General features: G+C 42.3%; 1 protein-coding gene across 8 annotated transcripts in view; it reads left to right on the top strand.

Moving 5' to 3' along the window:
* Window positions 1-6,558: 6,558 nt before the first annotated feature.
* SHLD1 (shieldin complex subunit 1) overlaps window positions 6,559-26,825 on the top strand; it is a 111,804-nt gene continuing 91,537 nt past the window's right edge. For 5 of the 8 annotated variants that reach the window (XM_070381250.1, XM_070381254.1, XM_070381255.1 and 2 more), the window contains exons 1-2: window positions 6,587-6,678; window positions 19,422-19,603. In XM_070381250.1, coding sequence (XP_070237351.1) covers window positions 19,426-19,603 — 178 coding nt within the window. In that variant the 5' untranslated portion in view covers window positions 6,587-6,678; window positions 19,422-19,425. Of the gene's footprint in view, window positions 6,679-9,131; window positions 9,154-19,421; window positions 19,604-19,694; window positions 21,077-26,825 lie in introns of those variants that run through there. The other 3 variants (XM_070381256.1, XM_005891058.2, XM_070381251.1) reach the window with 3 other exon arrangements.

Genomic DNA, 26,825 nt, shown 5'->3' on the forward strand with positions numbered 1-26,825 from the left:
TATTGTACTTGCCCTCAAGGCACTTATAGTCTAGTGAGCGAAACATGAAGGTAAATGGAGGAAAGTGGGCTTTCTGAGAGGGATAACAAACTCACATTTGACAAGTCAGAGAAGGTTTCCTGAAAGAATTTCCTAATGCTGAACTCAGAAACATCATTGCTTTTGTTCAGTCACTAAGTCATGTCTGACTCTTTGTGACCCCATGGACTGCAGCATGCCAGGTTTCCCTGTCCTTCACTATCTCCTGGAGTTTGCTCAAACTCATGTCCATTGAGTTGGTGATGCCATCCAACCATCTCATCCTCTGTCGCCCCCTTCTCCTTCTGAACTCAGAAGCATGACAGAGACAAAAGGAGAGAAGAGTGTTCCCAAGGAGGAAACTGCATGGATATAAAAAGCTCAGAGGCAGGAGTGGCGTCCATGGAGTCACAAGTCTTCAGGACTTGGAGACTGAAGAACAAGAGAGAGCAAGCATAGCGTATTTAAGGAAAAGAAAATAGTGTATAGGCGGAGGGTTGGGGGATAGTAATGGAAGGTAAGACTTCCCAGGTGGCTGAGTCAGAAAAGAATCCACTTCCCAAGCAGGAGACCGCCTGCAGTGCAAGAGACCTGAGTTCAATCCTGGGTCAAGAAGATTCCCTAGAGAAGGAAATGGCAACCCACTTCTTAGCTGGGAAACCCCATGGACAGAGGAGCTGGCGGGCTACAGTCCATGGAGTCGCAGTGAGTTGGACATGACTTAGTGACTAAACCACCACCACCGACAGGAGGTAAGGAACCCTCTAAGTCTGGTTAAGAAGTTTGAGTGTTAGCCTGAAGGGAAGAGAGTGAGGTGATTAAAAGAAAAAGCTGGGCTTTTAAAAAGAAAACTCTGGGCTTCCCTAGTCCAGTGGTTAAGAATCTGCCTGCCAATGTGAGGGACACAGGCTTGATCCCTGGTTGGGGAAGATCCCATGTGCCACAGGGCAATGAAGCCCTTTGTGCCACAACTACTGAGCCTAAGTCCCACAACTACTTGCTAGAGCCCACTTGCTAGAGCCCATGATCTGCAACAGCAGAAGCCACTGCAATGAGAAGCCTACACACCACAACTAGAGAATATCCCCTGCTTGCCACAACTAGAGAAAGCCCATGAGCAGCAACAAAGACCCAGCACAGCCAGAAATAAATAGATATTGTTTAAAAAAAAGAAAAACAAAAATCTGGAGAATTCCCTGGCAGTCCTGTGGTTAGGACTTGTGCTGTGCAGTACAGCCAAAAAGAGAAAAAACAAAGAAAGAAAACAAGCTTCAGGGGAGATGGAAAGCTTTTGTCATACAGGTAGTGGATACTTCTCTGGTGACTCAGATGGTAAAGAACCCGCCTGCAATTTGGGAGATCTGGATTCGATGCCTGGGTTGGGAAAATCCCCCGGAGAAGGGAATGGCTACCCACTCCAGTATTCTTGCCTGGAGAATTCCATGGACAGAGGAGTCTGGTGGGCTAGAGTCCATGGGATCACAAAGAGTAGGACACGACTGATCGACTAATGCTACCACGATACAGGTGAGCTCTACTGAGAAAGTTGCAGTGAAAATGAAGAGAATTAAGATCTAGTCAATAGATCTTTAAGAGAAAGAATCTGCAAGATGCTTTGATTCCTGATGGATATGAAACATGTTGACAAAGAAGGAGAAAAATTTTCTGTCATTGGCAAATGGTTTGACTCACTGAAACAGGAGATTCTGGTGTAGGTGTGTAAGCAGATAGGGCGTGTTTGTGTGTGTGTGTTAGTTGCTTAGTTGCGTCCAACTCTTTGCAACCCCATAGACTGTAGCCCACTAGGCCCCTCTGTCCATGGGATTCCCCAGGCAAGAACACTGGAGTGGGTTGCGGTACCCAAACAGGGCTTTCTTAACACAAGAGAAGCCACTTTTAGCCTAAGCCATTTTGTGATCTAAGTCTGGATGAAAGCTTACCCTTGAACAAGCCTCAGAAATTAATGATCTTAAGGGGACAAAAGAATGCAGGAAAAATGATTATTACCAGTCAAGAAAAGTAACAATAACAAAGATAATAAATCTGTTGTAATGACTCTTAGTTCTGTTTCAATGTTAAAAATTAGCCTAAAGCAATTTCTTGAGCTATTTTGCAGAATTTACCCCTCTGCCCCAGCACTCAACCACCAGATCTATTGGAAACTAATGGATGAAGATATTGCTTTTTACTGACCTTCCTGACTTCAATCAATGAAAATTTGGGGGACTTCCTGGTGATCCAGTGGCTAAGACTCCATGCTCCCAATGCAAGGGGCCCAGGTTCCATCTCTGAGCAGGGAACTAGATCCCATATGCTGCAACTAAGACCTGGGGCAGCCAAATAAACAAATAAATATTTTTTTAAAAAAGCAACTTGGGACCTTCTCCTCAATTCTATGTTGAATTCTCCTCTGCTCAAACCCCTTCATGAATACGCATGTACCCTTAACTTAAAAATTCCTTAATTCTGCTGTTCAGGGAGACACTACTTTGGGAAAGACCCCAGGTGTTCTCCTAACTCACTGAAAGTAATCAATCCTTTCTTCTGATTTTTGGCTTGGTTGTATCTTTTGGTTTGATATCCACCAAGAGACAAATCCAATTTTCGGGTAACAAGAGCAGGTTGTTTGGGAGGTGTTGGAAGCTGAGATAAAGGTATTGGAGAAGATGTTAACTTGAATCTCAGAACAAGACTGGCTTAGAGGTTTGGGAGTCATCTGCACAGGAGAGAAAAGAGGAGATTCAAGAACCCTGAGAGAGGTTCCACTGAAGAGAAAGAGTTTGTAAAGGAGATTCAGATGATTGAGAGAGGAAAGAGGAAAACTGGGAGAAGGTGTTATCAGGGAAACTCAGAGACAGGGACTTTCCAGAGGACGGGAGTGATCAGCAATGTTCAGCGCCATTGAGAACAGGGTGGCAGCATCAGGAAAACTCAGATTGAGGGACAGTCAACAACACAACTGACCGGTACTCTTCAAAAATGTCAACGCCAGGCTTCCCTGGTGATCCAGTGGTTAAGAGTCCACCTTGCAATGTAGAGAACACCAGTTCAATTTCTGGCCTGGGAAGATTCCACACAGTGAGGAGCAACTAAGCACTTGGGGCACAACTACTGAGCCTACACTCTAGAGCCAGCAAACTGCAGCTACTGAAGCCAGCATGCTTAGAGCCTGTGCTGTGCAACAGGAGAAGCCACTGCAGTGAGAAGCCTGTGCACTGCAACTAGAGAGTAGCTGATCTCCACTAGATCTCCAACTACAGCAAGTCCACGTGCAGCGATGAAGACCTAGCACGATCAAAATAAATAAATAAATAAATTCCAAGAATACAAAGAAGATGCACAAACATCTGTGTACGGAGAAACAGAGGTTAAGGGAGACTAAAGAGACATGAAAAATGACAATGCAGTTCATAATCCAGAATTTCCTTTTGTTATTTTTAAAATAATTTTTAATGGTTGCACAATCAGATAATAAATTTCATTCAATTATATTTGAGTTTCTCATTTCTAAAATGGAGAGGAGGGGAATTAAGGAATTTTTAAGTTAAGGGTACATGCATATTTAGGAAGGGGTTTGAGTATTCCAGGGTTTCTTTAATCACACTCTATCATGCTACTTTGGAAGAGTGGTTTTTATGAGCCATATTACATACAAAAATGTGAAAATCAAAATTGTACACTGATTATCAAAGTACAAAGCTGGAAGTAAAAGTAAAATTACAGTTTCTGTGTTAGATTTGTCTGAATGTGAAGGAAAGTTCACAATTAGTTTTACTTCTAATTGTATCTATAAATTTGCCTTCAAAAGGTCACTACATCAGCCAGCTTACTTGTGGTAAGCTCAAAGTATCTGACAGTGATTAGATAGTGTTATTTAAATTTTTCACAAGTGTAGGACTCCTAATTTACAGGGTTCTGTATGGATGTGAGAGTTGGACTGTGAAGAAGGCTGAGCGCCAAAGAACTGATGCTTTTGAACTGTGGTGTTGGAGAAGACTCTTGAGAGTCCCTTGGACTGCAAGGAGATACAACCAGTCCATTCTGAAGGAGATCAGCCCTGGGATTTCTTTGGAAGGAATGATGCTAAAGCTGAAACTCCAGTACTCTGGCCACCTCATGTGAAGAGTTGACTCATTGGAAAAGACTCTGATGCTGGGAGGGATTGGGGGCAGGAGGAGAAGGGGACGACAGAGGATGAGATGGCTGGATGGCATCACTGACTCGATGGACATAAGTCTGGGTGAACTCCAGGAGTTGGTGATGGACAGGGAGGCCTGGCGTGCTGCGATTCATGGGGTTGCAAAGAGTTGGACACGACTGAGCGACTGATCTGATCTGATCTGATCCCAACATACAGTGGGAAAGAATCCTCCTGCCACTCGGGTTCCATCCCTGGGTCAGGAAGATCCCCTGGAGAAGAAAATGGCAACCCACTCCAGTATTCTTTCCTGGGAAATCCCGTGGACAAAGGAGCCTGGTGAGCTACAGTCCATGGGGTCTCAAAAGTTGGACACGACTTTGCTGCTAATCCCAGTGTAGGCATCTATAGGAGGCTGTGAGTGCACAGAATACTTTCAAGGAGTTAATGGAGTGAAACAATAACTCTCATTTGTCTTTTGCATGATCCTGCAGTTCTGGCAGTTGTGTACAGCTACTTGAATGCTCAAAATTCTCCAAGCCAGGCTTCAGCAATACGTGAATTGTGAACTTCCTGATGTTCAAGCTGGTTTTAGAAAAGGCAGAGGAACCAGAGATCAAATTGCCAACACCCGCTGGATCATGGAAAAAGCAAGAGAGTTCCAGAAAAACATCTATTTCTGCTTTATTGACTATGCCAAAGCCTTTGACTGTGTGGATCACAATAAACTGAGGAAAATTCTGAAAGAGATGGGAATACCAGACCACCTGACCTGCCTCTTGAGAAATCTGTAGGCAGGTCAGGAAGCAACAACTAGAACTGGACATGGAACAACAGACTGGTTCCAAATAGGAAAAGGAATACTTCAAGGCTGTATATTGTGACCCTGTTTATTTAACTTATATGCAAAGTACATCATGAGAAACGCTGGGCTGGAAGAAACACAAGCTGGAATCAAGATTGCCAGGAGAAATATCAATAACCTCAGATATGCAGATGACACCACCCTTATGGCAGAAAGTGAAGAGGAACTAAAAAGCTTCTTGATGAAAGTGAAAGTGGAGAGTGAAAAAGTTGGTTTAAAGCTCAACATTCAGAAAACGAAGAGCATGGCATCTGGTCCCATCACTTCATGGGAAATAGATGGGGAACAGAGGAAACAGTGTCAGACTTTATTTTTTGGGGCTCCAAAATCACTGCAGATGGTGACTGCAGCCATGAAATTAAAAGACGCTTGCTCCTTGGAAGGAAAGTTATGACCAACCTAGATAGCATATTCAAAAGCAGAGACATTACTTTGCCAACAAAGGTCCGTCTAGTCAAGGCTATGGTTTTTCCAGTGGTCATGTATGGATGTGAGAGTTGGACTGTGAAGAAGGCTGAGCGCCGAAGAACTGATGCCTTTGAACTGTGGTGTTGGAGAAGACTCTTGAGAGTCCCTTGGACTGCAAGGAGATCCAACCAGTCCATTCTGAAGGAGATCAGCCCTGGGATTTCTTTGGAAGGAATGATGCTAAAGCTGAAACTCCAGTACTTTGGCCACCTCATGTGAAGAGTTGACTCATTGGGAAAGACTCTGATGCTGGCAGGGATTGGGGGCAAGAGGAGAAGGGGATGACAGAGGATGAGATGGCTGGATGGCATCACTGACTCGATGGACATGAGTCTGGGTGAACTCCGGGAGTTGGTGATGGACAGGGAGGCCTGGCGTGCTGCGATTCATGGGGTTGCAAAGAGTCGGACACGACTGAGCGACTGAATTGAACTGAACTGAGTTGAATGCAACATGTTGAAATATTAACATTCTTTTTGTTAATTTCACTACACTTTTTTTTTTAACATATACATTCAGGTTTTTAAATATTTAAAACATTTTTCCTATGCCATTTCCTGTCTACCAAGCACACCAGGCTTCCCTGATAGCTCATTTGGTAAAAAACTTGCCTACATTGCAGAAGACCTCAGTTTGATTCCTGGGTTGGGAAGATCTTCGGGAGAAGGGATAGGCTACCTATTCCAGTATTCTTGGGCTTCCCTTACAGCTCAGCTGGTAAACAATCCCCCCTGCAATGCGGGAAACCGAGTTTGATCCCTGGGTTGGGAGGATCCGCTAGAGAAGGGAAAGGCTACCCACCTCAGTATTCTGGCCTGGAGAATTCCACGGACTGTATAGTCCATGGGGTCGCAAAGAGTCGGACACGACCGAGCGACTTTCACTTTCAAGCACATTGATCAATAAACCTCTAGAAATCGAACAAACTACTCCTTCCAGGAACGCATCATCGACAGCCAATGCCCTCAGTCAAGATGCCCGTAATTGCCTTTCCCCTTTCTTCCCTGCCCTAAGTAAAGATGGTTCTGGTGACTTCCTTTCAAACCTCACTTTTCCCATAACAAACGTGGCGCAACCGCTTCCGGTTCCAGACTGCAGCTACTGCCCGGTGGTGAGTGCAACTGGGACCCGGCGACTTTTCTGGGCTAGTTTTCTCTGTGGACTCTTGAAGGCTTTCGATTGAGAGGAGGTAGGGAGGGAGGGGGCTCTCCGCGAGGCATCTCGGGGATTCTCTAGGCAATTAGGACACCGTTCTTTAATAATTGGGAAGTTATGGCCGCTTTCCCTGGCAAGTTCCCAAACCCCTCCTACCCCCACCTTGCACGGCCTCTGCAGCCAACCCTTTGCGGAAGCCCCAGAATTTGCGTGTCTAGATGAGCTTTGGTTCTTTTTTAAAAATAACTTTTCCAAACTATAATTCACGTATTATAAAATTTGCTTATTTAAACTGTAAAATCTCGTGGTTTTTCGTATACCCCCAGGATTGTGCATCCATCATCACAGTCTAATTTTAGAATATTTTCATCACCTCTAAGAAAAACCCTGTTATCAATTAGCAGTCACTTTCTATTCAGAAGGGCCTCCTTCTGAGGCCCTAGAGTCCTAGGCAATTACTAGTCTACTTTTTGTCTCTATAGGTTTGTTTGCATATTTGATATAAATGCCATCATACACCGTGTGGTCTTTCTTGAGTAGCTTCTTTCACCAAGTATAATGTTTTAAAAGTTTGTTCTTGTGCTAGCATGTATTGGAACTTAATTCCTTTACTGCAGAAAAATATTCCTTATATTCATATGTGTGTGTTCTTGCTAAATTGCTTCAGTGCCACCCTATGTCCCATAACCCTCTAGGCTTCTCTATCAATGGGATTCTGTAGGCAAGTATAGTGGAGTGGTTTGCCATGCCCTTCTCCAGGGGATCTTCCCCACGCAGGGATTGAGTCAGCATCTCTTACATCTGCATTGGTAGGCGGGTTCTTTACCACTAGTTGTTGTCCTTCAGTCGCTCAGTCGTGTCTGACTGTTTGCAGCCCGGTGAACCACAGGATGCGAGGCTTGCCTGTCCTTCACCATCTCCCAGAGTTTGCTCAAACTCAAATCCATTGAGTCAGTGATACCTTCCAAACATCTCCTCCTCTGTCCTCCCCTTCTCCTGCCTTCAGTCTTTCCCAGCATCAGGGTCTTTTCTAATGAGTTAGCTGTTTGCATCAGGTGGCCAAAGTATTGGAGCTTCAGCTTCAGCATCAATCCTTCCAATGAATATTCAGGGTTGATTTCCTTTAGGATTGACTGGTTTGATCTCTTTGCAGTCCAAAGAACTCTCAAGAGTCTTCTCCAACACCACAGTTCAAAAGCATCAATGCTTTGGTGCTCAGCCTTCTTTATGGTCCAACTCTCACATCCATACATGACTACCGGAAAAACCATAGCTTTGACTAGATGGACCTTTGCTGACAAAGTAATGTCTCTACTTTTTAATATGCTGTCTAGGTTTGTCATAGCTTTTCTTCCAAGGAAGAATGAAATTTTAATTTCATGGCTGCAGTCATCTTTCACAGTGATTTTGGAGCCCAAGAAAATAAAGTCTGTCACTGTTTCCATTGTTTCCCCATCTGTTTGTCATGAAGTGATGGGACCAGATGCCATGACCTTTTTTTGAATGTTGAGTTTTAAGCCAGCTTTTTCCCTCTCCTCTTTCACCTTCATCAAGAGGCTCTTTAATTCCTTTTTTTTTTTTTTTTCCTGCCATAAGGCATTTTACCACTAGTGCCCCCTGCATTTTATTCATCCGTTCATCAGTTGATGGATATTTGGATTATTTCCCCTTTTTAGCTCTTATAAATAAAGCTGCTATGAACATCTGTGGGGGCTTCTGAGGTGGCTCATTGGTAAAGAAATTGCCTGTCAATGCAGGCTACTTAAGAGACTCAGGTTTGTTCCCTGGGTAGGGAAGATCCCCTGGAGGAGGAAATAACAACTCATTCCAGTATTCTTGCTCGGAAAGTCCCATGAGTAGAGGAGCCTGGCGGACTACAGTCCGTGGGGTCTCAAGAGTCAAATATGACTAAGCAACTGAGCATGCATGCACACATGAACATCTGTGTACAGTTTGTGCAGACACATGTTTTTATTTCTCTTGAACATATATATTGATACCTAGGAATGGAATTGCCTGATCCAAGTGTAACTCTAACAACTGAGGAACTGCTAAACTGTTTTCCAAAGTACTTGAGCTATTTTACCTTTTTTTGTATATGGAGATCCAGTTGTCTCAGTGTTGAAAAGACTGTTTTTGTCCTGTGGAATTGTCTTGGATGCTGGAGAAAATGAGTTGACCATAAATATAAAATTTTACATCAAAACTCTCAATTTTATTACATTGACCTTTATGACTGTCCTTATTTCAATACTACAGCCTTGATTACTGAAGCTTGTAGTTGGTGGTTTGTTTGTTTGTAGTTGGTTTTGAAATCGAAAAGTATGGATACTATAACTTTGTGTTCTTTGTTTTTAAGATTGTTCGGCTTTATGGACCCCTTGCATTTCCATATGAAGTTTTAAAATAGTTTTGTCAGCATCTGCAAATTAAAAAAAAAAGCCAACAGATTTTGTAAGAATTGTATTCATCCATACATCAATTTGGGCAATATTGTCATTTTAAAATAGTAAGTGTTCTATTCTGTGAACATAGAATGTCTTTCCATTCACTTAGATCTTTAGTTTCTTTCAGTATTTTAAAATAGTTTTCAGTGTACATGCCTTACATATTTTTCATTAAATGTATGGTGGTTTAGTTGCTAAGTTGTGTCCAACTCTTGAGACCTCATGGACTCATGGAGCCCACCAGGCTCCTCTGTCCATGGGATTCTCCAGGCAAGAGTCCTGGAGTGGGTTGCCATTTCCTTCTCCAGGAGTTCTTCCCAACCCAGGAAGAGAACTCAGGTCTCCTGCATTGCAGGCAGAGTCTTTACTGACTGAGCTACAGTATTTTATTCTTTTTATGCTTTTATAAATGAAATTATATTATTATTTTATTTTTATCTTTTTTACAATTTATTTTTGTTTATTTTATTTATCTTTGGCTGCACTGGGTCTTTGTTGCTTTGCGTGGGCTTTCTCTAGTTGCGACGAGTTGGGGCTAGTCTCCAGTTGCAGTGCATGGGCTTCTCGTTGTGGTGACTTCTTTTGTTGTAGAACATGGGCTCTAGAGCACAGGCTAAGTAGTTGTGATGCAAAGGCTTAGTTGCCCCGAGGCATGTGGGATCTTCTTGGACCAGGGGTCAGAGCTGTATCGCTGCATTGGCAGACAAATTCTTAACCACTGGACCACCAGGGAAGTCCTAATTTCATTTTTAGATTGTTTACTGCTAGTGTATATACATACAAATGATTTTTCTGTATTGATCTTTGTATCCTGCAACCTTGATTAACTTGTTTAGTTATTCCACTAGTTTTTTTTTTTTTCCCCTAGTTTTTTTTAAGTGGATTAATTGGGACTTTCTATACATAAGATCATGCTGCTACTGCTAAGTCACTTCAGTCGTGTCCGACTCTGTGTGACCCCATAGACGGCAGCCCACCAGGCTCTGCCGTCCCTGGGATTCTCCAGGCAAGAACACTGGAGTGGGTTGCCATTTCCTTCTCCAATGCATGAAAGTGAAAAGTGTTCTCCAGGCAAGAACACTGGAGTGGGTTGCCATTTCCTTCTCCAATGCATGAAAGTGAAAAGTGAAAGGGAAGTCGCTCAGTCGTGTCCAACTCTTCGCGAGACCCCATGGACTGCAGCCTACCAGGCTCCTCCGTCCATGGGATTCTCCAGGCAAGAGTACTGGAGTGGGTTGCCATTGTCTTCTCTGATACATAAGATCATGTCTTCTGCTAATAGAAATAGTTTTACTTTTCTTTGTCCAAGCTGGAAAATTTTTATTTCATTTTCTTGCCTAATTGTGCAGCTCAAACCTTCAGTAGAATGTTGTATAGAAATGACGAAAGCAGTTAATATTGTTGCCAATCTTAACACAAAAGCATTCAGTCTTTCACCATTAAGTTCCATGCTAGCTATAGGTTTTTCAAAAATTCCCGTTAAAAAAAAAAATGCCCTTTAGGACTTCCCTGGTGGTCCAGTGGCTAGGGGACATGGGTTTGGTCCTTGGTTAGGGGAAGCTGTGCATGCTGCAATGAGTGGCCAGAAAAAAAAATTACTCTTTATCAGATTGAGGACGTTCCCTTCTATTCCTAGCTTATTGAGTGTTTTGATAGCAAGTGGGTATTTGACTTTGTCAAATTATTGTGTGTGTGTGTGTGTCTGTTGTGGTTTTTGTCCCTTATTCTATTATAGTGTATTACATTGATTTGCAGATGTTAAAGTAACTTTGCATTTCTGGGGTAAGTTCTGCTTGATCACAGAGTACAATCCTTTTTATATGTTGCTAGTTTTGTCTGTATTCATAATATTTGTCTATAGTTTTCTTGTGATGTCTTTGTCTAGTTTTGGTGTTAGGATAATACTGGGCTCATAGAGTAAACTTGGAAGTATTCCCTCCTCTCCCATTTTTTAGAATAGTTATCTACAAGAAGGAAGGATAGGTTCAGTGGGAAGAAACAGGGCTTGTTGGAAAACCTGACAGAAAGAAAGGAGGTTGGGGAACTAGACTAGACATTTCTGAGTGGTAATTAATGTTTCAGAGGAGTAAAGAAGAGGAGAAAGCCTTGGACTGATCCTTGAAGGAGTCCAGTTGGAGATGGAAGATGAACCACAGAGCAGGCAGAGATGGGATGTCAGTCCGATGAGTGGCTTCCTGAAAAGTAAAGAAAGAATGTCAGAAGAAGGAGTTTCTAGAAGTTATGGTGGAGAGACTGAGTTGGTGGAGATGAGGAAATGAGCCAATTCTAGACTCCTGAGAAGTCTGTGGAAGTGAGAGGAGATTGGCTGTAAGGAAGGCAGTTATCAAAGGTTTTCTTTTTGCTTTACTTTCTTGACAACTTTTCATATTGATATAATTATACCCTTTCAGAAAATTGCAAGACTAGTACAAGGAACTCTCAAATAACATTTTCCAGATTCACCAATTGTCTACACTTGCCCCATTTACTTTGTCATTCTCTCTCTTATACATGTACATATATCTGGAAGTTCTCAGTTCATATATTGTTGAAGCCTAGCTTGAAGGATTTTGAGCATTACCTTGCTAGCATGCAAAATGAATGTAATTGTGGGTAGTTTGAACATTCTTTGGCATTGTTCTTCTTTGGGATTGGAATGAAAGCTGACTTTTCCAGTCCTGTGGCCACTGCTGAGTTTTCCAAATTTGCTGGCATATTGGGTACAACACTTTAACAACATAGTCTTTTAGGATTTTAAACAGCTCAGCTTGAATTTCAACACTTCCACTAACTTTGTTCATATTAATGCTTCTTAAAGCCCACTTGCCTTCACACTCCAGGATATCTGACTCTAGGTGAGTGACCACACCATTGTGGTTATCCAGGCCATTAAGATCTTTTTTGTATAGTTCTGTGTATTCTTGCCACCTCTTCTAAATACCTCCTGCTTCTGTTAGGTCCTTGCCATTTCTGTCCTTTATTTTGCCCATCTTTGCATGAAATGTTCCCTTGGTATCTCTTATTTTCTTGAAGAGATCACTAGTGTTTTCCATTCTGTTGCTTTCCTCTGTTTCTTTGCATTGTTCACTTAAGAAGGCTTTCTTATCTCTCCTTGCTATTCTTTGGAACTCTGCATTCAGATGGGTATATCTTTTCTTTTATCCTTTGCCTTTTTACTTTCTCTTCTCTTCTTAGCTATTTGTAAGGCTGTTGAGAGTCCCTTGGATAGGGGAGATCAAGCAGTCAATCCTAAAGGAAAAGGAGATCAAGCAAGGAGATCAAGCAAAGAGATCAAGCAAAGAGATCAAGCTAGTCAATCCTAAAGGAAAAGGAACCCTGAATATTCATTGGAAGGACTGATGCTGAAGCTGAAGCTCCAATACTTTGGCCTCCTGATGCGAAGAGCTGATTCATTGGAAAAGACTCTGATTCTGGGAAAGATTGAGGGCAGAAGGAGAAGAGGGCAACAGAGGATGAGATGCTTGGATGGCATTACGGACTCAACGGACATGAGTTTGCAAACTTATGGAGCAAACTCCAGGAGTTGGTGATGGACAGGGAAGCCTGGCATGCTGCAGTCCATGGGGTCACAAAGAGTCAGACATGTCTGACTGACTGAACAACAACAAAAATATATATGAATATGTTGCAGACATCATGTTTCTCTAAAACTAAAATATTTGGGTACCATTCCAAAGAATAAGGACATTCTTTTATACACCAGTTTTTATTGAAAATGAGAACGATTTAAAAAGTGTAAGTGAAGATCCAGTGAAACAGAAGCCAGAGAAGGGATTATCATCACTTAAGGCTTCTGGAAAGGTCCAGAGAGTTGAATCTAAAACCCAGGTATAGTTGTTGGCCTTTGCCACATAAGGGATAGCTTGGCTCAAATGGTAAAGAATCTGTCTGCAATTTAGGAGACCCAGGTTCCATCCCTAGGTCAGGAAGATTCCCTGGAGAAGGGAATGGCAACCTGCTCTAGTATTCTTGCCTGGAAAAATTCCATGGACAGAAGAGCCTTGCAAGTCCATGGGGTTGCAAAGAGTTGGACATGACTGAATGCAGATACGGGAGCCTTTATTATGTTTTGATGGAAATGAAGTTCCTCTGCTGGATTCTATTTCCTTGTCAGTTGGGTAGTAAGATGATCTATTGAAATGAAGAGGAAGTTGTTTGAGTGATGGGGACGGTCATTGAAGAAGAGTAGAGAAAACATAAGGACTTCCCTGGTGGCTCAGATGGTAAAGCATCTGTCTAAAATGAGGGAGATCCATGTTCGATCCCTGGGTCGGGAAGATACCCTGGAGGAGGATATGGCAACCCACTCCAGTACTATTGCCTGGAAAATCCCGTGGATGGAGGAGCCTGATAGACTACAGGCCATGGGGTCGCAAAGAGTCGGACATGACTGAGCGACTTCACTCACTCACTCAGAGAAAACCTGAAAGTGTTGAGGGACTTTCCTTTGGTCCAGTGGCTAAGGTTCTGTGCTAACAATGCACAGGGCCTGGGTTTGATCGCTGGTCAGGAAACTAGATTCCACATGCAGCAACTAAAACCTGGGGCATCCAAATAAGTAAATATTTTTAAAAAGCAGGGGACTGAGAGGAAGTTATGAGATAAACATCTCGGGATTTATTTGGCCAGACAGCCCATTATATGTGGGTACTCAGATAGTTAGAGTGAGTCAGTCTGCCCTCACCTGTTTGATGACTCTCATGTCCAGTAGGTAGATAGTTGAGGAAAAGACAGGATGGGCAGAGTGGGGAAGATCAGGGTATTAATAAGATTGTGGACCGTAAAATATACTGGTAAAGAAGCAAGATGGCTGCAGAATGGGAAATAGAGGGGCAAATGGGCTGGTGATAGTCTGGGAAGAGAGGAGCTTATGATTTGTTTTTTAATTATTACTATTTTTACTTCTTGGAGCTAGCCATTATTGAATGCAGAGACTATACTAAGTATTTTATGTGCATACATTTTGTATAATTCTTATGACAACCATTTTTATAGATGAGGAAACTGAGGTTAAGTGACTTGCCCAGGATGACAGCTAAAATATGAGGTCTGTCTCTCCAACTCCAGAGCTCCTGCATATCTTCGGGCATTTCTGAAATCTTCCTAGCTGTGTTCCCTGCTTCATGTTTACTCTCCTCTGACAGAGCGAGCCTTTGAAAATGCAAACTGATTATATCTTAAGCATCCCCTCAGAAGCTTTCATTATTATCAATTTTTAAATGGAAATATGTATAAAAATAAGGTGAATTGACAGAGTAATAGAGGGTTGGATAGCTGTATCTGAAAAAGAGAATCATAGTAAAATGTTAATTGTGAAATCTAGGCGAAGACCATGTGTGACAAGCCCACAGCTAAGATCAGGAACAAGACAATGATGGCTACACTTGCCACTTCTATTCAACATAGGATTGGAAGTTATAGCCAGAGCAATTAGGCAAGAAAAGAAGTGAAAGGCATCTCAATTGGAAAAGAAGTAAAACTGTCACTGTTTGCAAATGACATGATATTATGAATGGAAAACCTAAAACCTCTGTCAACAAACTATTGGAACTAATACATTCAGCAAAGTTGTGAGATATAAAATCAACACAAAAAAATCTGTTACATAGTGAACTATTGAAAAGAGAAATTAAGACTACAATCCCATTTACAGTTGCATCAAAAAGAATAAAATACCTTGGAATAAATTTTCTTTTTAAAATTTTTTTGTTTTTACCTAGGAATAAATTTAACCAAGAAAATGAAAGATCTGTATAGTGAAAACTACAAGATATTAATGAAAGAAATTAAAGAAGACACAAATACATGGAAAGATTCTGTGCTCATGGATTGAAAGAATTAATATTAAAATGTCCATGCTACCCCAAACCATATGCATATTCAGTGCAATATCTATCAAAATCCCAATGACATTTTTCACAGTAATAAAACAACAACAACAAAATACTAAAATTTGTGGAACTATGAAAGATGCTGAATAGCCATAGCAATCTTGAGAATGAAGCTTCAGGTATCATGCTCCCTGATTTATATTACAAAGCTATAATAATTAAAACAGTATGGTATTGGCATAAACACATAAATCAGTAGAACAGAATAGAGAGTTCAGAAATAAGCCTATACATAGATGATCAGTTAGTTTATGATAAAGGAGACAAGCATATTCAATGGGGAAAGGATAGTCTTTTCAATATATGGTGCTGGGAGAATTGGCAGCCACATGCAAAAGAATGAAACTGGACCACTATACGCAAAAATTAACTCAAATGGATTAAAGACTTGAATTTAAGACCTAAAAAAGTAAAATTCCTATACCATATAGGTCTTGGCAGTGATTTTTTTAATCCAAAACCAAAACCAACTGAGCTATCAGGGAAGCCACATGTGAATACATTATATAATACATATAAAGCTTTTTTGGATTCTACATATAAGAGAGATCATAAAGTATTTGTCTTTCTCTGACTCATTTCATTTATAATGCCCTCTAGGTCCATTCACATTGCTGCAAATGGCAAGATTTACTCTTTTATATGGCAGAATATTACATTGTATATATGTGGCTTCCCTGATAGCTCAGTTGGTTAAGAATCTGCCTGCAATGCAGGAGACCCTTGGTTGATTCCAAGGCACCTTTGTAGGCAGGCAGGATACTTGGTTGTCATTCACTGACCTGCTTGTTCCCTTCCAGAAGCCTCTAGAGCAGTGTTTGGTAAGATGAGAGCAGAAGGAGGAGCCACAGATGCCTGCAGCAGATATGTTTGCTGAAATTTCAGGCTTAGTAGGCTAATTCAGCACCTGTGCAAAGACAGGATGTTCTTACTTCTTTGGGAACCTTGATCACTCCTTTCAGAAACAATCGGCTGATGTCTTGGCTCACTGTCTGCCTAAAGGAATGTCCACAATGGCATGTGACTGGGTGCCCTCAGACAAGAATGATCTCGCCATGTCTCTCTGTTTATTTGTTTTTATACCTCCCTATTTTTGCCTGATCAGGTGGTAGCTTGGGCTGCAGTCAGGAGGCTCTGAGGCACAGAAGGCTGGCAGGTCTTAGAGCTGGGTTCATCCTAGGTTGATACTTTCTACACAGGTTTCCTTGGGTGAGTTACTCTGCTTCTGCTGTGTTTGGGAACTGACTATCTGACTGTAAATGAGGGTGATATGTAATAAAATTACCTGCCTCATAGGACTGTTGTGGCGGAAGCTCTTAGCACAGTGCCTGGCATCCAATAAGCACTCAATAAATGTTAACTTCTCGTATTAGTATACTGTTCATGTTATTCTGAAATTGCTTCTGTCATTCAGACATACATCTTTCAAGTTCTGACTGTCATTTTAACAGCTGGATAGTATTCCATAGTTTGGAATACTGCTCCTCCCAAGCCTGTGTTTCTCCTGTCTGCTCTAAGTCAATTGATAATATAGCCCCATCACTGAAGCTGTCACTCCTTGTTGACTCCTGGTTCCTCTTTAGCCCCTTTATCCATTTAGTTATTAAGTTTGACTCTCATCTCTGTTCCTAAATATGTTCTTAACCTGCCCTCTGCTCTTGGCTGCTAGTGTCCTGCCCTCATTCACATGCTCTTCCTCCCTGGGACCACAGCAGGTGACTGAATTCCTGTTGCTTCTGAAATTGCCTGCCACTGGGCTTACTTAGGCCCTGCAAGTCTGTTGCTGTTCAGCTGCCAAATCTGCAGATCTGACCATGTGTCTTCTCTTCATGGTGCTTGATGGCCCATGGCAGTCACAAGGCATAATGTTGACCTTAGTAAGGTTTACTGATGACAGCTGATGAGGCAGAGAGTAGCAGAGGGTCCATGATCTTCCCAGGCCCATAATTACTTTACAGAGAGGTGGGCAGGGCTGACAAAGAGCCTTTCAGCCCTCAGGTAGACATCAACCAGGTGGGGTAAGGGACACCTAGTTTTTAACAAGAAATGTCCAAGTGGTGAACCAAAGTAAGCCGCCTTTGAGGTTTTCAGAGCTCAGCTAGAGGATGTGTGTATCTAAGTTGTTGACAAGTCCAGGCCTTGCTGTCCTTCCTAGAGGTGGTAAGGAAGAGCAGAGGTCCCATGGCCATCTATCTGCAACCACAGGTTTGTCCCTCCCCGGTTAACCAATATGTGACTGTCCTTGACTCTCACTTCACACTCCCGACACCCCTTGCTACTTGGAGTGGGCCAAGCTGGTTCTTCTGGGAGCCAGCCGTGGCCTGCCCCATGCCTGGGGACAGTCTCCTCCAGAAGGCCCACTGCCCCTCTCTGGGTGTCTCTCCACCTTATCATGGTGTTAGCATTGTCTGTCTCTGTGTTTGGATCATCCAAACGTAAGCAACTCAAAGGAAGTATCTATCATACTCACCTTTGTATCCTCGAGGCCTGACATGTTAACAGTTGTCTGAAGGTTACAGAAGAAGATGCAAGTCACCTGTAATCTCACTACCCAGGAATTCAGTTCACTTCAGTTCAGTTGCTCAGTCATGTCCGACTCTTTGCGACCCCATGAACTGCAGCACGCCAGGCCTCCCTGTCCATCACCAACTCCCGGAGTTCACCCAGACTCATGTCCATCGAGTCAGTGATGCCATCCAGCCATCTCATCCTCCGTTGTCCCCTTCTCCTCTTGCCCCCAATCCCTCCCAGCATCAGAGTCTTTTCCAATGAGTCAACTCTTCGCATGAGGTGGCCAAAGTACTGGAGTTTCAGCTTTAGCATCAGTCCTTCCAAAGAAATCCCAGGGCTGATCTCCTTCAGAATGGACTGGTTGGATCTCCTTGCAGTCCAAGGGACTCTCAAGAGTCTTCTCCAACACCACAGTTCAAAAGCATCAATTCTTCGGCACTCAGCCTTCTTCACAGTCCAACTCTCACATCCATACATGACCACAGGAAAAACCATAGCCTTGACTAGACAGACCTTTGTTGGCAAAGTAATGTCTCTGCTGTTGAATATGCTATCTAGGTTGGTCATAACTTTTCTTCCAAGGAGTAAACGTCTTTTAATTTCATGGCTGCAGTCACCATCTGCAGTGATTTTGGAGCCCCCAAAAATAAAGTCTGACACCGTTTCCACTGTTTCCCCATCTATTTCCCATGAAGTGATGGGACCAGATGGCATGATCTTCGTTTTCTGAATGTTGAGCTTTAAGCCAACTTTTTCACTCTCCACTTTCACTTTCATCCAGGAATTAAACCACTGAATTAATTATCACTGGAATTAAGATGGAGTATACTGGCGAATTCCATGGACTGAGGAGCCTGGCAGGCAGTCCATGGGGTCACAAAGAGTTGGACATGACTGAGCTACTAACACTTTCACTTTTACTTTTCATACCCTTCCAGACTTGTTTTTTCTACCTATGTAGGTGTGTACATACATGCTAAGTTGCTTCAGTCGTGTCCCCTTCTTTGCAATTCTATCGACTGTAGCCCTCCAGGCTCTTCTATTCATGAGATTCTCCAGGCAAGAATACTGGAGTGGGTTGCCATGCCCTCCTCCAGGGGCTCTTCCCATCCCAGGGGTTGAACTAGAGTCTCTTACGTCTCCTGCTTTGAAAGGTGGGTTCTTTACCACTAGTGCCACCTGGGAAGCCCGTTCTAGCTATAGGTCTGTATCTTTCATACACACGCATCTCACACATGATATTTTATAAAATCTGTAGTTTTTAAATCTTTTTCCATTTACTATATCATGGACAGTTTCCCATATTGTTAAATATTTATTCAGACCTTGGATTGTACTGCTGCACAGTATTTCATCCTTATCAGACATGCAGTTCATTTTCCAGTTGATATTATTCATGGTTTCTTTCTGTACTGAGAATTATTTATTTCTCATAATGGAGAGACATAGTGAACAAATCGGAGAAGGCAGTGGCACCCCACTCCAGTACTCTTGCCTGGAAAATCCCATGGATGGAGGAGCCTGGTAGGCTGCAGTCCATGGGGTCGCTAAGAGTCGGATATGATTGAGCGACTTCACTTTCACTTTTCACTTTCATGCATTGGAGAAGGAAATGGCAACCCACTCCAGTGTTCTTGCCTGGAGAATCCCAGGGATGGGGGAGCCTGGTGGGCTGCCGTCTATGGGGTCGCACAGAGTCAGACATGACTGAAGTGACTTAGCAGTAGCAGTAGCAGCAGTGAACAAATACTGGGTCTAAAATGAAGACAAAACCATTAATAACAGGAAAGTAAATTATTCTGATTCTACTGTTGTTTGGCCTTTAAGGTGCTTTAAGCCATGGCTGTAATGGAGGCTTCTCTCATGCAATGCCTTCTATATTGAATTGTCTCATTTTTTTCATGCAGGACTATGGCAACCCAGGAGACCACACCAGGTAGCCAGACAGAGGAGAGCAATGCTTTGGACCTGCCATCAGCTTATGACATAAGGGATTATGTGTTGCAGAGACCCAGCCAGCACACCAACAGTGAGGCTTTTAGTTCTGAGGAAGCTTGTTCTATTCCTTGCTCTTCTGATGTGGATCCAGGTAAGAAGCAAAGTTTAAAGCAAACTAATATTAAACAAACAAAAACCTCCTGACATACCCGTATGTGACAGTTTGTTTCTCTGCCTTCCAGTGGTGGATCTCTGAGGAATCATTCCTTGTCTTGGAGAGAAAAACATCTAAGTGAAACTGTTGGGAGAGACTTCAAAGGACAGCCTCCCTGGTGAAACCAGGGCTAGGAGTGGTTTCCTGGAGGCCCTTTTGTCTGAGTCTCTTTCTGATCTCCATCCAAATACATTTAGAGGCAGGGAACACTTGGTTCAATAGGGAGAGTGGAATTGTTTTTTTTGTTTTGTTTTGTTCTTTTAAAATTTCAGAAAGAGGGCAGTGGGAGGGTGGTTCAAGATGGGGAACACGTGTACACCCATGGCTGATTCATGTCAATGTATGGCAAAAACAACGACAATATTGTAAAGTAATTGGCCTCCAATTAAAAAAAAAAAAACTTCAGAAAATAGCCATGTGGGCCTGTTGTGTGTCATGGAGACTTTGGTGTTTCTCTTACGAAGTATACTCTGAATTTAGGCAACAACCCTTTTGTAAGTTTCCCGGACTGAATTGCTTAAAAGTGTATTATTTAAGTTTAGTGACAGTTCTTTGACCTAGTTAGTGACTATTTCTGGTTGTAAGCCTGTCTCCTCCCTGTTTATTGCCTAATCCAAGCCCAGATGTTCGCAGATTCAGAGTTCTGCCACTTACTGGTTATGTGACTTGGGTCATATTTCTTAACCCCTCTGAGCTCTAGGATTGTCTACAGAATGGGAATCAGAATGCTTGCCTCGTGGAGTAGGTTTAACTCAGGGAACAGTATCAGGGACCCATCATAGTGTTTGCCATACATAGTCAGTTGCTGTTATTCTGGTGCTATTGTTACTGTTGTTAATATTAAGAAACCCAAATAGTATTTTTTTCTAATGTGGAAAATTGTATTTATTTCCAAATATGTATTTTTAAAGAGCACTCAGGCACTGAGAAAATGTTGGCCGTAAAGATGATGAGTTCATCATCTGGCAACATCGTCCGAGTTGCCAGCAAGTAAGGTGTGTGCCTATCATTGTCTTTAAGAATTCTGTGGGAAAAAAATACTTTTAAACTCCTTTATGTTTCTGTTCTGATTTTTTTTAATTAATTAATTTTTTATTGAAGGATAATTACTTTACAGAATTTTGCAGTTTTCTGTCAAACCTCAACATGAATCAGCCATAGGTATACATATATCCCCTCCCTTTAGAAGCTCCCTCCCCGTCCCACCCATCTAGGTTGATACAGAGCCCCTCTTTGAATTTCCTGAGCCATACAGCAAATTCCCGTTGGCTATCTATTTTACATATGGTAATGTAACTTTCCATGTTACTCTTTCTATTCATCTCACCCTCTCCTCCCCTTTCCCCATGTCCATTTGTCTATTTTCTATGTCTGTTTCTCCATTGTCGCCCTGTAAATAAATTCTTCAGTACCATTTTTCTAGATTCCGTATATATGTGTTAGAATATGGTATTTATCTTTATCTTTCTGACTCACTTCACTCTGTATAATAGGTTCTAGGTTTATCCACCTCATTAGAATTGACTCAAATGCATTCCTTTTTATGGCTGAGTAATATTCCATTGTGTATATGTACCACAACTTCTTTATCCATTCATTTGTTGATGGACATCTAGGTTGCTTCCATGTTCTAGCTATTGTAAATAGTGCTGCAATGAACAATGGGATATATGTGTCTCTTTCAATTTTGGTTTCCTCAGGGTATATGCCTAGGAGTGGGATTGCTGGGTCCTATGACTCCAGTACTTTGGCCACCTCATGCGAAGAGTTGACTCATTGGAAAAGACTGTGATGCTGGGAGGGATTGGGGGCAGGAGGAGAAGGGGACAACAGAGAATGAGATGGCTGGATGAGTCTGAGTGAACTCCGGGAGTTGGTGATGGACAGGGAGGCCTGGCGTGCTGCGATTCATGGGGTCGCAAAGAGTCGGACACGACTGAGCGACTGATCTGATCTGATCTGATCTAATGGTGGTTTTATTCCTAGTTTTTTAAGGAATCTCCATACGTCTTCCATAGCAGCTATATAAATTTACATTCCCATCAATAGTGCAAGAGCGTTCCCTTTTCTCCACACCCTCTCCTCCACATCCTCTCCAGCATTTGTTGTTTGTAGACTTTTTGATGAGGGCCGTTCTGACCAGTGTGAGGTGATATCTCTTTGTAATTTTGATTTACATTTCTCTAATAATGAGTGATGTTGACCATCTTTTCATGTGTTTGTTAGCCATCTGTATGTCTTCTTTGGAGAAATGTCTGTTTATCTATTTAGGTCTTTTCCCCACTTTTTGATTGGGTTGTTTGTTTTTCTGGTATTGAGTTGCATGAGCTGCTTGTATATTTTGGAATTAATCCTTTGTCAGTTGTTTCATTTGCTATTATTTTCTCCCACTCTGAGCCTTGTCTTTTCACCTTGTTTATAGTTTCTTTGGCTGTGCAAAAGTTTTTAAGTTTAATCAGGTCCCACTTGTTTACTTTTGTTTTTATTTCTGTTACTCTAGGATGCGGGTCATAGAGGATCTTACTTTGATTTATGTCATTGAGTGGTCTGCCTATGTTTTCCTCTAAGAGTTTTATAGTTTCTGCTCTTACATTTAGGTCTTTAATCCATTTTGAGTTTATCTTTGTGTATGGTGTTAGGAAGTGTTCTAATTTCATTCTTTTACATGTAACTGTCCAGTTTTCCCAACACCATTTATTGAATATGTATTCTGATTTTTAGGACATAGTAATCGGGATCAGTCAGCCTCCTTTAGTTCTAAGCAAGAACTAACTTATTTCTTATCCTTTTTCCTCTAGGCTCAGGATTGTAGTTTATTTAACCTTTGCTCTTTCCTTCCCAAGCTGGTGGCTCTGCATTACTTCTCATCCCAAAGAGAACAACTGTTACCTACTTTGAATTGAGGTGACCGTTGAAAGGTTTATATTGGATTTAAAATCTAGCCATTTCATGGAAAAAAGATTATTTTGGAAGCCGTTATAAAGGTCTGAAAGTGGAAAGGAGTACTCCAATCTGAGACAGCTCTTTTGCATAGCATGGGTGGTAGTGGTGCTGCATAGACTGCCTGGTTTGAGTTCTGGTTCTGCTTTTTTCTGTGGTTTGGGTACATCGTTTGGCCTCTCTGTGTAGGTTCCCTCATTTGTAAGATGGAGATAGTAATGCCTACCTTGTCATGGGGCAGCCGTAATAAGAGTCAAAGTGTATGAGGCATGATGCCTGGCACATGGTGGGCTTTGGAAACCCAGCTCTTCATGCGTTTAGCTCCTGGGCCTCTTAACACACCACCACGGTGACGAGACTTTTTTTTTTTTATAATTTGAAGTATAGTTGACATTCAATATTATATAAGTTACAAGTACACAACATAGTGATTCAAAATTTTTAAAGGTTATACTCCATTTACAGCTGTTATAAGATATTGGTGATATTCCCAATTATATGGTATATCCTTATAGTGTATTTATTTTGTGCATAATAACTTATACCACTTAATCCTCTTTGCATCTTACCCCTCCTGTTCTTCTTCTCCCACTAGTAACCACTAGTTTGTTCTCTATATCTGTGTGTCTGTTTCTTTTTTGTTATACTTACTAGTTTGTTTTATTTTTTAAATGCTATGTATATAAGTGGTCTGACATTTAACTTAGGCTGATACTCCCCAAGTCCATTCATGTTGTTGCAAATGGCAAAATTTTGTCTTTGTTTATGGCTGAGTAGTATTCCACGATATATACATACTCCATCTTCTTTTTTCATTCACCTGTTGATGGACACTTAAGTTGCTTCCATATCTTAGCAATTATAAGTAGTGCTGCTGTGAATATTGGAGTACATATATCTTCTCGAATTACTGATTTTGTTTTTTTCAGATGTATACCCAGGAGTGGAATTTTTGGGTCATATGACAGTGCTTTAGGTTTTTGAGAAAACTCCATACTGTTTTAGTGTGGAGTGGCTAAACTCCACACATTAGTGGCTGCACCAATTTCCATTCTCATCAACAACATATAAGGGTTCCCTTTTCTCTACATCTTCATGACAAGTTCCATTTAAATTCATAACCTCCCACCTCAAGTGGAGCCTCCTTGTTGCCCATCCATCACACAAATTTTCCCCAACAAGTTTACCCTCCTGGGTCACTGTGTAGTATTTTCTCCTCTCTTTGCAAATCCCTATTACCTCCTTCAACCTTTCTCTCAGCTGCTCTTGGTTTCCTATTTCATCAAGAAAACAGAAGCTCTCAGAAGAGCACACGCTCACACCCCACACCCATCAGCTTCCTTCCCTCTTCCCTCTTGTTTCTGTGGGAGACCCACCCCTGCCTATTCCTCTCTTCCTGTCTACTTTCATCTGCTCAACGTCGGCACTTCTGGTAATCTCCTGCATCATGGGTTTCTTCTCTACTGGTCATTCTCATGATTGTACAGACATGTTTTAATAGCTCCCATCTTCACTAAATAACCACCCTAGACCCCAAATTCCCCTCTAGTTATAGTCTCATTCCTCTGTTCTCTGCTACAGAAAAACCCTCAAAAAAGTCATCTACACTTGCTGTTTCCAGTTTCTCTTTTCCTTGTTTCTCCTAAAACCCTCCAACCTGGCTTCTAGCTCCATCACTCCAAGGAAATAGCTCTTGTCAAGGTCACTGTTAGATCAAAAGCCTTCTTCTTCTTCTTCTTTTTAAATATTTATTTATTTGGCTGCACCAGGTCTTAGTTGCTGGCACATAGGACCCTTAGTTGCAGCATGTGGGATCCAGTTCCCTGACCAGGGATCAAACCCATACCGTTTGCATTGGGAGTATGGATTCTTAGTCACTGGATCACCAGGGAAGTTCCTAAGCCTTCTCCTCCTTCATCTGTCAGCAGCATTGACTTTTTTCCTTCTTGAATTCTTTCTTCATTGGGCTTTCAGGGAAGCAGCATCTTCTTACTTGTCAATTTATTTTTAGTCTCTTTTGCCTGATTCCTTCTTCTCCAGCCCTTTAGTGTTGGAGAGCCTGGGGCTGAGTTGCCAGCTCTTTATTCTGTCATCACGTACTTCCTGAGTGATTTTATCCAGTGTCAGGGCCTTAAATGCCCTCAGTGCCCTGCTGAGTCCCAGATTTCTCTCTCCAGCTTGGATCTCTGGCTTGACATTTAGACTAACTGTGTACTTGACCTCATCACTTAGATTTCTATTAGAGTTTCCAAATTTGACATGAAGTGAAGTGAAAGTTGCTCAGTCATGTCTAACTCTTTGTGACCCCTTGGACTATACAGTCCATGGAATTCTCCAGGCTTTCCCTTCTCCATGGGATCTTTCCAACCCTGGGATCGAACCCAGGTCTCCTGCATTGCAGGCGGTTTCTTTACCTGCTGACCACAGTACATACCCTAAACCAAATTCCTGATTCCTCTACCCCTTCATGTATACGTATATGTACCTGTTCTTTGAGATTCTGTCACCTCAAAAAAGTGCTTCCATCCTTCTGCTCACTTAGGCAGGATCCTAGGAGTCGTCCTCAACTTCTTTCTTTCTCTTTAATCTCATATCCAGTCCATCAGCAAATCCTGTCAATTCGCCTTCAGAGTAAATCTAGACTAAACATTTTTTGTCATTTCCAGGCTACACCTTGGTCCCTGCTTCTATCCTCTTGTCTTCTGGGTTATTGTTAAATCTCCTAACTAGCTTTTCCCACATCTAATCTATCCTCCTACAGTTTCTTCTTAACACACCAGAGGATCCTTTTAAAATGTAAATCATATTATGTTAGTCCTTGGTAGCTTCTTATTTGACTCAGAACTTAATCCAAACTTAACAGGACTTGGGCTTCCCAGGTGACTCAGTGGTAGGCAATCCCTGTGAAATGCAGGAGACATGGGTTCTGTCTCTGGGTCAGCAAGATCCCCTGGAGAAGGAAACAGCAACCCACTCCAGTTTTCTTGCCTGGGAAATATGGACAGAGGAGCCTAAGTAAGTAAGTGTTAGTCGCTCAGTCGTGCCCGACTCTTTGCGACCCCAGGGACTGCAGCCCACCAGGCTCCTCTGTCCATGAGATTTTCCAGGCAAGGATACTGGAGTGGGTTGCTATTTCCTTCTCCAGGGGATCTTCCTAACTTAGGGATTGAACCCAGGTCTTCTGCACTGCAGGCAGATTCTTTACTGACTGAGCTACAAGGGAAGCCCGCAAAAGTGGGTTGCCATTCCCTTCTCCAGGAGATCTTCCTGACCCAGGGATTTAACCCAGTCTCCTGCACTGTAGGCAGACACTTTACTGTCTGAGCCACCAGGGAGCCTGGTGGGCTACAATTAATGGGACAGTCCATAGGGTTGCAAAAGAGTTGGACACAACCTCCTTCCCTGGTAGATCAGAGGGTAAAGCATCTGCCTGCAGTGCAGGAGTACCTGGGTTTGATCCCTGGGTCGGGAAGATCCCCTGGAGAAGGGAATGGCAACCCACTCCAGTATTCTTTCCATGGATGGGATTCTCCCATGGGGAGGAGTCTGGTAGGCTATAGTCCTGGTAGGGTCTAGTGACTAAAACCACTACAACAACAACAGCCAAGACTTACCTGGAGCCATGCCCCTGGGTCCCGGGCCTGGCCTCTCTGACCTTACCTTGTACCATCCCACCCATCCCCACACTGGCGTGGGCTGCCGCCCTCCAAGCTCACCCTTCAGAGAGGCCCATCCTTGCCTCTCTCCTGCCAGTGCTCCCTCACTACATCCTTCCCTTTATTCTTTATTCTTCCCTTTATGGCTTTATTCTTTCCCATAGCCCATAGTGCCATTGGGCACCCTATGTATTTTATTGTTTATTTGTCTCCCCCAACTAGAACATAAATTTCGGGATGGCAGGTTTTGAAAATAAAAACCCTCAAAAAAACAAAACAAAACAAAACAGCACACACTAACAAGAAAACCCTCAAAAACAAAATTAAAAACAAAAAAATGAATAAGTAAATGCTAACTGTTATTATTATGATTTCATTATGAGACAGGCCCTGTGGATTTGGTACTGAAGTTGATCATAACATAAAATGTCTCCACTCCCCTCCTCCCTCCCCCTACACACATTGCCTAAGGCTGGTTATGGATGACTTTGGAAGATTGACTGTGGATGACAGTGTGAGTGTTGGGAGTCATAGGCAACACTGAATTAGGTGAAGCTGATGCC

The sequence above is a fragment of the Bos mutus genome, chromosome 13 (assembly GCF_027580195.1).
Source record: "Bos mutus isolate GX-2022 chromosome 13, NWIPB_WYAK_1.1, whole genome shotgun sequence".
In the NCBI taxonomy this organism is placed as follows: Eukaryota; Metazoa; Chordata; class Mammalia; order Artiodactyla; family Bovidae; genus Bos; species Bos mutus.